This window comes from Leptodactylus fuscus, chromosome 8 (assembly GCF_031893055.1).
Source record: "Leptodactylus fuscus isolate aLepFus1 chromosome 8, aLepFus1.hap2, whole genome shotgun sequence".
In the NCBI taxonomy this organism is placed as follows: Eukaryota; Metazoa; Chordata; class Amphibia; order Anura; family Leptodactylidae; genus Leptodactylus; species Leptodactylus fuscus.
Genome location: NC_134272.1, coordinates 11,680,215 through 11,691,868, shown reverse-complemented (window position 1 = coordinate 11,691,868; position 11,654 = coordinate 11,680,215). Strand labels below are relative to the sequence as shown.

At 47.0% G+C, this 11,654-nt stretch overlaps 1 protein-coding gene across 3 annotated transcripts in view; it reads left to right on the top strand.

Moving 5' to 3' along the window:
• Window positions 1-366: 366 nt before the first annotated feature.
• Window positions 367-11,654, top strand: part of RBBP6 (RB binding protein 6, ubiquitin ligase) — a 34,256-nt gene continuing 22,968 nt past the window's right edge. For 2 of the 3 annotated variants that reach the window (XM_075284070.1, XM_075284068.1), the window contains exons 1-3: window positions 367-1,138; window positions 6,308-6,407; window positions 7,810-7,846. In XM_075284070.1, the coding sequence (XP_075140171.1) occupies window positions 973-1,138; window positions 6,308-6,407; window positions 7,810-7,846 (303 nt within the window). In that variant the 5' untranslated portion in view covers window positions 367-972. The remainder of the gene's footprint in view (window positions 1,139-6,307; window positions 6,408-7,809; window positions 7,847-11,654) is intronic. The other variant, XM_075284069.1, reaches the window with a different exon arrangement.

Below are 11,654 nucleotides of genomic sequence, written 5' to 3'. Positions count from 1 at the left end.
GGTCTTTCAGCTAGGGTCTTTGGAGGTGCTGATGTAAATCATCCATTATCAGTGTTGTATTGGCCCACCAGAATACCAGGCTGTGATATAATAATGGTACGGCAAGGGGCACCCAAATGTGGAGGGCGAGCCCAAGGAACCTCAGCACAACACTGTCCAGAACTGCACCTCTAGGGGGCCCCCTGCCTGCGCCCACACCAGACACCACGTGCTAACACTGCAAACAATGCTGTAACTGCCAACACACAAAATGGCCGCCGAAAGTCTTACGTAACCCCACGTGATGCGTCCTTTCGCCGCCCACTCGGCTCTGACGCAGGAACGTCGCCCTCGCTGAGCTGCCTGGAAACCCCGTGAGGTGTGAGAGACACGGTCATTCCGCCATTAGCTGCCGTGAGGAGGAGAAGAGCGAGCAGAGGAAGAAGACGACGACTACGACGACAACGAGGAGGCGTTTACCGGTGACCGCAGGACTCGGGATTATCTCCGTGGGTTTCTCTCGTGTTTCAGGCGGCGGCTGCGCGGACTGAGCCGCCCGGAGCGGAACTGCAGGAGCCGCATTAGGCCGCAGCCCCTTCTATTGTGTCCGGGGCCTAGGAGACCTCCGCTTCTTCGCTGGGAAGGGACTTGCACGGACTTGGCCTGTGAGGACTGAGGCTCCGTTTTACGGACTGTGCCGGGATTCCTTACGGACTTGCTCTGCCTGGGGGGTCTCAGTGGACTGGACTGCCCGCCCAGGGCGCCCCCTCTTTGTTGGGGACTGTGTGGAGGACTGTAGGGGGCCTCGGGCCGGGCGGTGGGGGGTGAGCACAGCCCATGGCTCGTCTCCTGCTCCCTGGTGCAGTGTCCCCGGCCTCCCCCATGTGCTGAGGCCGCTGTGTGTGTGCTGTGGTGTGGTGTGTGTGCCGCCTGCTGCTGCTGCTGCTGCTGTGTGTGTTCTCTGCATTGCATTACCCTATCTATTATAATAACATGTCCTGTGTGCACTATAAGTTCTCCTCCAAACTCAACTATGACACCGTCACCTTCGATGGGCTGCACATCTCCCTGGCCGACCTGAAGAAGCAGATCATGGGCCGGGAGAGGCTGAAGGCGGCCGACTGTGACCTGCAGATCACCAATGCCCAGACTCAGGAAGGTAACGCATCAATACTGGGGCGCCGTGGCCCTTATACTGTGTCATTTACTGTGTCATTGTGTATGTCATCAAGGTAAAGCACTGGCGGGGGCAATACCTGGGACCCCTGCACATGGGGCAATCTGGGCCCGGCAACCTGCTCTATGTATTCGGTCCTTGTATCCTGGTGGTCTTCGGTGCTGTGTCTGGATTTTATACAGTGCGGGACACAGTCGTGATTCTAGCACCAAAGATCACTATTATATAAGGGGTCCGGTCTCTAGACTGGGTACAGACTGGAGTTTCTGGTCCAGATGGCCCCTTGTGCATGTGGCCTGGGGCCAATGACTGTTTTCCCCCTTATGGCTCCATTCATTGGGGTAGGGGGCGGATGTTGGTGTTCTGCTAGACACCATACTTGATGCGTAGCTTTAGGGTGAGGCCACGCATTGCATTAAAGATGTTTTTGTGTTAGTAGATTTTGCAGCAGTTTATTGAGCCAAGTTATAGGAGATGTAACAGAAGTTCTTATATTTCTTCCAAGTCTTGGCTTTGGCTCAAAATAAAAACAAGGAAATCTGTAACAAATAAACAGCTTTTCTGCAATATGCGGCCTCCCCCCACTAATAACACTCACCTCCTATCATGTGAGTAGATGTGTGCGGGACCACGAGAACACGTATCCCAGACTGCCCCATGTGAATGGTCACCACTCCACTCGCTTCTGGAATGGCGACCGTGGCTAAGCATAGCACGCCTCAAGGATTGGAGCGCCCCAAATCATTGTGGATCCCTACAATTAGACACATACATTATATACTATGCACTGGGGAAATGTCTTTAGGCGGAAGCATCATGGTGGCGGATGGAGATGTACTGTTTCCCACCATACACGTGTTCTTGGTTCACTGATGTCATGCTAGTTTATATAGGGGGTAAAGACCCTTTAAATTCTTAATACCAATTGTTTGAAATGTGTATTAGTTGATACTTTGGATGTTTTTTTTAACAATCTGATCACTTTCTGCAGAAATATTTTTGTGTCTATGCGGTATTGTTTGTGTCTTGTTTTAGTGGTTTATTACTATTAGATATTGGTGTTTAAAAAAAAAAAAACATATAAAAATATGATGGCGCTATATAAGTAAGCATAATAAATAAATAATGGATAACATTTGGGCTGAGACCTCACATGATGGAGACGCAGCTTTTGTTTGTTTGTTTGAGCCAGAAGGGAAAAGTATAAGAACTTCTTAGATATTTCGTATTCATTTTGTAGCCATAATTGGCCTTGGCTAAAACAAAAAGCTGCGTTTCGGCAAAGTGCGGCCTCGGCCCTAAAGAGAGTCTATCAGCAGAACCTATAAATTCAGCATTGCAGATGTGTTGGGATCACCGGAGTCCTACAGGATTTTCCTCTTGGTGAATTGTTACCTCCATGTAGAGATCTTGCTGTTTTTAAGATACAAATGTTGTGTTTGCTGCCTTTGTCCACAGGTGAGCCACAACACCCTTTGTGCTCCAGAGTTTATTTGCATATTGTTAAAAACAGCTATTTTGGCAACAGTAACTCACAAAGGGGGAATGACTGTTTTGATTCAGGCGACCAGTCTGGGGGTCATTGTTCTGGTGACATGCACCTTGTGTGAGCTTTCTCATGAGTATCCCTCCTGCTGTGCGCACTACTCTGCTTGTTTGTCTGTGCGGTTTATGCAGGTGAAACTTTGGTTGTATCTGCATAACTGAGAGGAGACAAACAAACAATTGCCTAATAGCAGGACGTACACGTAACCCTGCACAGTATGCGGTTACACATCTGTCTGCTCACGTCAGCACATGCTTTTTTCCCCCTAACCGCACGTGTTTTTCATCAGTGTTAGTCATTTTTATTAGTGAATAAATACCGCACATCCGTATGTGTATATACAGCACGTGTAACGCTGCCGCGACTTCCTCACGACTCTGGTCATTGTGGACACTTCATTTTGACAAGATTCAGCAAATTTGTTAGAAGGAAAAAATGCAGCCGTTGTCCATAGCAATTGGTCAGATTCCAGGGCCTCCTTCTAGAAACCTCTGAAAGGGGGGGAAAGGTTAAAACCTACCGGATTTTTCTATGACTGTGTTCACATTACGTTTAAGGCCTCTATAATGTGGAGAAAAAAAAATTAGGAAAAGCATCCTGTGTAAGCTAGAGGGAGGATTTTTTTTTTTTGTGACAGATTCTTTAAAATGTTTCGTCAGGCTAATGTAACCCCATGGACAAGTTTAGTGTGTTTGTACTTGGGGAGTGGTGTGAACACGGCCTTACTATTGCAATTGTTTGATAAATCTGCACTGATGGTTCTGGTGTCTTCTATGATATGAGATTGCTGAGGCTGAATGTTATATATATTTGGTGCACTGACCATTATATATAACATTCAGTATATCTTGTACTGCTCTATATACCTGTTGTTTCTCTGCTTGTGGTCCACCACTACCTGTCTGCTCAGTTATGTCCGCCTGTCTCCTCTTGCAGCCTGCAGATAGGACTGTATATACAATGTGACGGCGGACATGGTCTATAGCCATTTGTGCTCATTATAGGCCACATGGCTCTGTGGCACAGGTTGGCTTGTGGTTTGCTCTGGAGATAGATGGCTCTCCACCTCTGTACAAGTTATTTTTCTGCTGCTTGATATCCTTGTGGCAATGGCTTGTCTTGATGGGACAAAAGCTACACTTGGTCTTGTCCTGTGAAGGGTCCTGCATTGTGTTATGCTAAGAATGGTTGCTCATTGGGGGGGCACTGCTAGCCTACTGAAGTGTAGAAGTTGGCGGCTGCCCCACGTATCGTTCCCCTTGTGTCTCCGTGTATGGTTTGCATATGCCTGGATTTTTTAATGACCATGTATTACACCCTGTTGCTCTACAGCAGGGGTAGGGAACGTACGGCTCTCCAGCTGTTGCAAAACTACAATTCCCAGCATGCATACTGGCTCTGCTGTTCTGGGAACTCCCATGGAAGTGAATGGAGCATGCTGGGAGTTGTAGTTTCACAGCAGCTGGAGAGCCAAAGGTTCCCTACCCCTGGTCTACAGTGTGTGTAAAGTATATTGGGAATGAGGCTACCTCCAATACAGAGGCCTGAACCCTCCTCTCCCCACTGGCCCAGTTCTGTCCCTGCTGGTCCCCACTGCTTTCTACCTCCCGGTCCCATCTTGGCACACAGAAAATCTTCAGAAATGCCCGGATTGTCATGTCCAGATGGGACAAGGAAGAAGAAAGCAGCGAGACCCCGACTGTGTCAGAATGTCATGGCAGCATCCAGTTCAGCTGCTTCTTTGTGACCGTCATCTTTAGGTTGTGCAACAAAAGTTGCAGTCAAAGTAGCCGTGTAGTGCTCGGTATCACTTACAGCAGAATTGTCACAATTCATTATTTGTTGTAGAAGTCCCTTCTGTAACATTGTATCGCCTGTGTAATATCGCTATTGTCAGTCTACATTACTTGCTGACATAGCAGTCACTGATACAAAGGGCTTGTTCAGTCAGTCACAATGTGACCGTACTATATGGACCGTTATATGGCTACAAATCCAGTCCTGGCCTAGTGACCTGAACAATGCACGCGGTGTATACAGTGCACTATGGCGGTGTATACAGTGCACTATGGCAGTGTAAATAAGTCCTGAGTAGCCGCCGGGTAACACCTTCCAGGCCGAGGTTCTGATGAGGTTCAGCTCTCTGTGTTCAGTGGTCATTGGTGTGTGTCACTGGATTATACCCCCAGTGTGATTTGTGAAGGTGCTGAGCGTATTCCTGCCATCTCTAGAATGACGTGTGAGGCCCCAGATATAGATTTGCCTGGTCCTAGAATCCATGTTCTTCCCGTCACCCTATAGATTGGGGATCATTCATGCGAATCTGGATTTGCGTACTAGAAAGGCCATACAAGGCCTGTGTTTTTGGCCTATAGCCCTCTCCCCACTGACCATTCCCTATTCTAGTGTAGACGTCTTGTAGAGACTATTGTTGTCAATGACTATTGATCGGCTTTTGTCTTTGTTGTGTTCCCAGCCCTGGCTGGTTTGGGCCAACTCTTCACAATGGGAGTGATGGAGCCCTGTGGTGTCCCCTTCCCTCCGCTGGCTTATAGACTAGTCTTGTGGCATTTCTGTAGGGCTCAGTGTATAGTAATATTGGCACGGGGAAGGGAGAGCTGTACTGCTAGACAGGTGCAACAATCCCACTATCTGAAGGGTGTGACTACTACCTCCCTGCTGGGTACATTGTGTGCTAAGTGCTAAATCCAGCTGATAAAGGCTACAAAAGGTGTCCAGACCCGATTATTCCCAGGAATCCTATTAAGGACAGATCTGCTGGGATCAGACAGTTGTCTATGCCCCTCGTCTTGCTGCCTCAGTTCTTATGTCCACTTCATTCTTTATGCCTTGTATAGGTGACACATCCCACTACACATATGGATATAATACTGAGGGTATACTATATGTTAGAAGTCATTCTCTAGTTGTGATGGCAGTAGCCTAATCCATCCGCTCACATTATAGGGCCAGTGACTAGCCTGTTGTATATATGTTTATGGGGAGCGGCCATCTGCACTTATAGAACTACAGAACAGCGTTGACTTCTATGGGGGAGTTTTCTTTGCCCTGTGACCTGGGGAGGGAGTAGAACTTGCCTCTCCTATTGTAATATCCTGTAATAGCAGTGTTGTTTCATTGTGTTCTGCCTCAGAACAGGAAGTGTTGGCGATAATAATATGGAAAATAAAAATCACCCCAAATTCTAGAGTCCTAGGCAATGGTGCAAAACCTGGCACCCCATTAACCAGCCGCTACTAAATAGATTTGCACAGTCTATGATGCCACAAGTGCTCCCTTCTATACACCGTGTAGTGACCATAGTGCTCGGCTCCTATATACTTGGTCCATTTTCTTCCATGTTCCCTCTACGCCGCTGCTTTCTCAATCACATAACAGAAGGATAAGACCTCTGTCTTATATAGGGGGGTTACTGTGGTGGTTCTTACAGTAGCGGTCTGCACCCCTCTAGAGGTAAATCGAAAGCTGCGATAGATTGTTGTACGTTCCTAGATCTCGGGGTCTACATTTCCCTGTACTGTCATCTCTCGATATACATAAGTCTGCTGAATCTGTTACTGACTCCTCTTATCCACCCACTATAGAGTACACAGACGAGGCGGCTCTTATACCCAAGAATTCATCTGTCATTGTTCGGAGAATCCCTATTGGAGGAGTGAAAACCGCCACGAAGACATATGTCATGTAAGTCCTGTAATATGTGATGGCTTTGTTGCACAGAGATGTTCACTAGTGACCCTTTGCAGGCTGCAATAACCTCCTAGTAAATCGTGTATTAGTGAATTGTCTTTGTGGCTTTATGTTCTGTCCTAGAAGATCCTGGTAAGATGGTCTCCATTGCTTTTAGTGGCAAGAATGGCTCGGTGGGCTGTTATTACTGTCAGAAATGTTCCTATAGTTATATCACTGAACTGCTGTATTATGATGTCAGTTTCTGTCCCACTGAAATTAAAGAATTTGCAAAAAAAAAAAACCCTATGTTATTGCAAGTAAAGAATGCATGAGTAAGTGAGTGGAAACGTGACGGCTTTGTTCACTCTTGTGGAACCGAAACATAAGTTTCCATTGTCACAGATGGGCAGGGCAATAAAGTCATATTCTGCTTTGGATCGGTGACTGATATAAAGAACAATAAGGACTAGGTCCATTTGCTCTTCCTTCTAGGGGTATTCTAATTTTAAAGTAAAGGGCATTGTGTTCAGATGAGGCCTAACTCCAACAGAAGGGCGGCTGCTCTGAACTCGGCCCCTTTACCCTTTTCCTGTACAGCGGCTCTGCTGGAGGAAAATGTTGAAGGAGCTACAGTAATGAATCTTTGCTGCTGCCCCTTCTCAAAATAAATTGAGGGTTCACGGAGGTTCTTAAAGGGATCCTATCATTGCATACCCTTTATTTTTCTCACTAACACATCGGAATAGCCTTAAGAAAGGCTATTCTTCTCCACGCTGCTGTCCGGTATAAATCCCGGTTTTCGTCAGTATGCAAATGAGTTCTCTTGCAGCACTGGGAGCGTTACCAATGCTGAGAGCAATCTCCAGCGCCACCTCCATCTTCTTCTGGAACGCCCTCTCCTTGTGTCTTTTTCCATCCTGGCTTTCAATCTTCTAGGCCTCGGGCTGAGCTGACTGCGCGTGCCAGTGGCCACAAGAAAATGGCCGCTTATTCAGTAAGCTGTGTAAGCGGCCATTTTCTTGTGGCCGCGGGCAATTGTGTATCAAAGCATTTGAGTACAGATGGTTTTCTGTGACTTACTTATTGATGACCTGTCACCCCCTCTGTCCTATCAGCTGTTGAGAAGTTTGTTGTAAGTGGTCTGAAGAGGCCGTGGCAATCGCCAACACTGCGGCCTTATCTTAGTCACCTGATACAGAATGGGAATAAACTGCAATGCCAAACTCATCCCTCTATATAGTGTATGGCACTGTGCCTGGTACTCACCTGAACACCGTGGCCTGTATAACCAGCGGATTGGCGGGGGTCCGACACCAGGGCTGCCCCCACCAATCACATATTGGCATAACTGCGATGGGTGCTCACCATACCGAAATACTAATGTCTGTTTTCTTTCTCTCAATTTGCTTTCCAGAAGCCGCGCTGAACCAGTGAGTGGAACATCGAAATCAGTATGTAACCCCACAATCACCCCCCTTTTTTTTTTTTTTTTTCCCCCCCTTTTACCTCTTTTTCTCCACCTTTTTATGCCGCGGGCATTGACCTGCCTTTTTTTTTTATTCCTCCCCATTGTGTTTCTGTATAACTTGCAGATTGTGACTACTATGTATATTCCCGGTGCCGAGCACTTTGTGTATAAGTGCCTGCCATTGTATTTCATATTGAATGCTGCCTTCTCTCCTGTTACACAGGGCCTCGTACCGTCTGTATGATCGGTCACTTCTGTGAACATGATGTCATGTTCTGTTGTGTTTTTCTACTAAGATATATCTGTACTGTTTACTGCAATAAAGTATACCACGTGATTTGTAGTTTTTTGCAGAGTATATATATAAAAAATGCCATTTTTGCAAAGGAATGTTTTATACCTGCCAATGTGTTTTACATGTGTATTGTTTCTAATGGTTAATATTCTTGCAATGCCTTTTTCTATGAAATGTTCCTGTTGCCGTGTCTTGTGTAATAATAATATGCTATGCCAATTTCCAGATCTGTTCTCATTGCACCTTCCCCCACACTGGGCTGCAGCGTTCTCTTCTTGTCTGTCACATGTGACACGTTAGAGGCCACTTACTTACATATATACGTATGACTTTATACCCAACCGTTCTAGCAATGAAGTGTTCGGTCCTCTGCACAGAGATGAAACTCTAATCTTATGTGTAGGCTGAACTTTTTGCTGCCAAGGACAAAACAGACTTCCACCCACGGCCCATGTACAGTAGCAGAGGACGTGATGGCCGTGTCAATGGCGTTTAGTGTTTTAGTGCGCAGCCGCCTGTTCTGGATAAACCAGGCCAGGACTGTGCAGGTCAACATTTGACCTGATTTGTTTGACACGCATAGGAGGAGGTGCGACTGCCGTGTCACGTCCCAGGGAAAGCCTAAGACTGTTAGTATTGTTCTTGTTCTGCCTATCTGATCAGTATTCTGAGCAGGGCGTTGGGAAGACGGCAAGCGACATATGTTTGCTTCCTATCTGTAGTGTTAGTGCAGGTTCACTTTCTACATTTAAAGTGTACGCTGCGGCCGCCTGATCCCAGACACAGGAATCAAGACCAGTCTTTACATCAGTCGGATTTAACAGTTAAACTCATTTTGGAGACCCAGTCTGCCTGCGGTAGAGATCTGTGATGTCAGGCCTCGCTCCTCTGTGCTATATATAATGTAGGACATCACAGCGACCAGTATAGACCACTATGATGCCGGAGTCTGTCTCTTCAGAGTGAATTTAGGCTGGGAAATCTGACTGATGTACAGACTGGATTATTTGGGCTGACTTCCATCGTGTGCATGGAGGGGGCATACAGGGTTAACATTTGAGATCCCCCATCCTTTTATTTTGAAGGTCCCATAGGCCACATTTATAACATTGGGGAGGGGGACTACTGGTGTCTGGTAAAATCTAAACAAGTGTCGCCTAATTCTTTCCCGCCCAGTACTGCTATTGCATTGCACACAGCCCCTGCTCCTAAAGGGATCTATTGTGATCTATTTGGGGATTACTTGGGGTGCTCTGAGTGACATGGAGGATGACATGATTAATACTCAGGGACTTACAAATAACATATAGGACATGGCCTCCTGACCGGAAACAGGTAGAAGCCTGCTCATTCAGCGCATGCTCATTCAGCGCCCCCTCTGGTCTGTTACTAGTGTTCTGACACTGATCAGTTGGAGTGGCCGCAGCAGCCACATGGCTACTACGGCCTCTCCAGTACATTGCCCGCACAGCGCTGTAGAATTATAGTAGCTGTGCTTGGTATTGCAGCTCGGCCCCATTCACTTGAATAGGAATGAGCTGCATCCTAACCTTGTGGCAAATGCATGTAATGACATTGCCCCTTTCCTGTTAGCTTTTTAAGGGTTAATAAGAAAAGCCTTTTAAAGCTTCTACCACAGGACAGTGCTGGGGGTTCGTCAGGACCCTGCGCCCCCCCGTGGCTCATCCTTCCATTTACCCTTTCCGTTGTCAGTATTATGAACTCTCCCTCTGCTCTATAATAGTTGGTTTCTGTGTTTGGCACCTAAAATAGCCTTAAAGGGGTTATCCTGTTATGGACACTTATCCCCTACCCACAGGACAGGAAATAAGTGTTCAGTCATCAGGTCCCCAGTGGTCTGGAGGACACGAGACTGAAAGCCCCCCTAAAGGCTCATTATAAATGGAGGGCCAGTGCACGCGTGTGATCTGCGCTCCATTCACTTCTATGGGGCTGTGGGCACTTCACACACACTGATACTGGGTAATGCTTTTAAATTTCCTTAAATCTGAGGCCATGTGCATGGGGACCACAGTATCATCTGCAGTTGAGCCATCTGAGCCAAAAGGCAGCCAATATTCTCTAGTTTTAAGCCCTGTGGATGAGCCAGTTCTTCACCGTTTGGGGTGACCTGCTATGGGCTCAAAACCTCCAATGCAAGACCCATGTGTTGTCTTACACCGGTAGTTACTACAGCACTTGTGGCCTCCAACAAGGAGGTGTATCCCAGGCCCTTGCTGATCTGTGTCATTCTGTGTCCCCACCGATCAGCTGTTTTTTGGAGGGGCTTTGCACTTTGGCGAGCACTGCAGCCTCTCCATTGTAGCTGCTCTGCAGGATGTCGCAAAATTACCACATTGAAGAGTCAGATCTCCATAAATCTGCTATCAGGGGCCTGTTTTATGGATTGTGTGAACCTATAAACCCCTTTCTTGTTGCCTTTGTTCTTATAGAACAAATGACCTACTCCTCAGTTCCCAGTATTGTGTGAGATCTCACCGTTATAGCCTGTAGGTGCCTGGATGCCCAATAGTCGGGTCCTGAAGCCACAATGTATGGCTGAGGACTCTTACAGGTCTAGATTTACATCCTGCAAACCTAGGCTTAGATCCCAGTAGATATGTAATGCCGGTCATGCACGGAACCATGCATCAGTCATTAATGGGCTACAGGGGGGCTGTTGTGCCCCTAACCATAATACAGAGGCGGGGGCACATAGTGCACAAAACTCTTTGCAACTCGAGGTTAAGTTTTTCCACTTCAGAGATGGGAGACTCTGCTCTCTCACTATACGATCTAGTATTGGAGACAATGTGCTCATCTTTAGTGATGTCTTCGCACTCCCAGGAAATTGGGTCCATGTATTTACCGCCCTAAACCCTGCATAGCGGAGCTTGGTATGGGACGGCAAGTTGAGCCAATATATGGAAGGAGTTTGCCAACTTGAACTGGGCTGTGTTCACATCTGGGTTGTTGATTTCTGCTCCTCTGTTATAGGAACAGGATTAGATCCCACAAATCAGGCACAAAATATTCCCAACAGACCCATTGCCTATAATTGCTTCAGTCTGGTTTCCAGACCTATGACAGGGGCGTCTATTTGAGTCCCTGATGTTGATGAGCCTGAATTCTCTTCTAGGTGACACAAAATATTAGTCATGACACTTTAATACTAGGGATAGGTGTATTTGTCAGGAGGGCGTCCTATGGCCCCCGGGCTCCGGTCCGGCTCTGTGACTGACCCCATACTTGATCCTCAGCACATGCTATTCTACCACATCAAGTCTGTGAGATATTGCAATGGGCTCCCCTCACATCCAGGTATAATCCCCCCCTCCCCCCCATAAGTGTGTTCTAGTACATCAATATCACAGCTCAGGGTTTGCAGTCACTTTAGTGCTCACTGACTGACTCCGGTTTCTGCATATTTTGCTACCTCTTGTGTATGTCTAATCCTAATCCAGAAGATTGACCTCTCTGCCTCATGTCCACACAA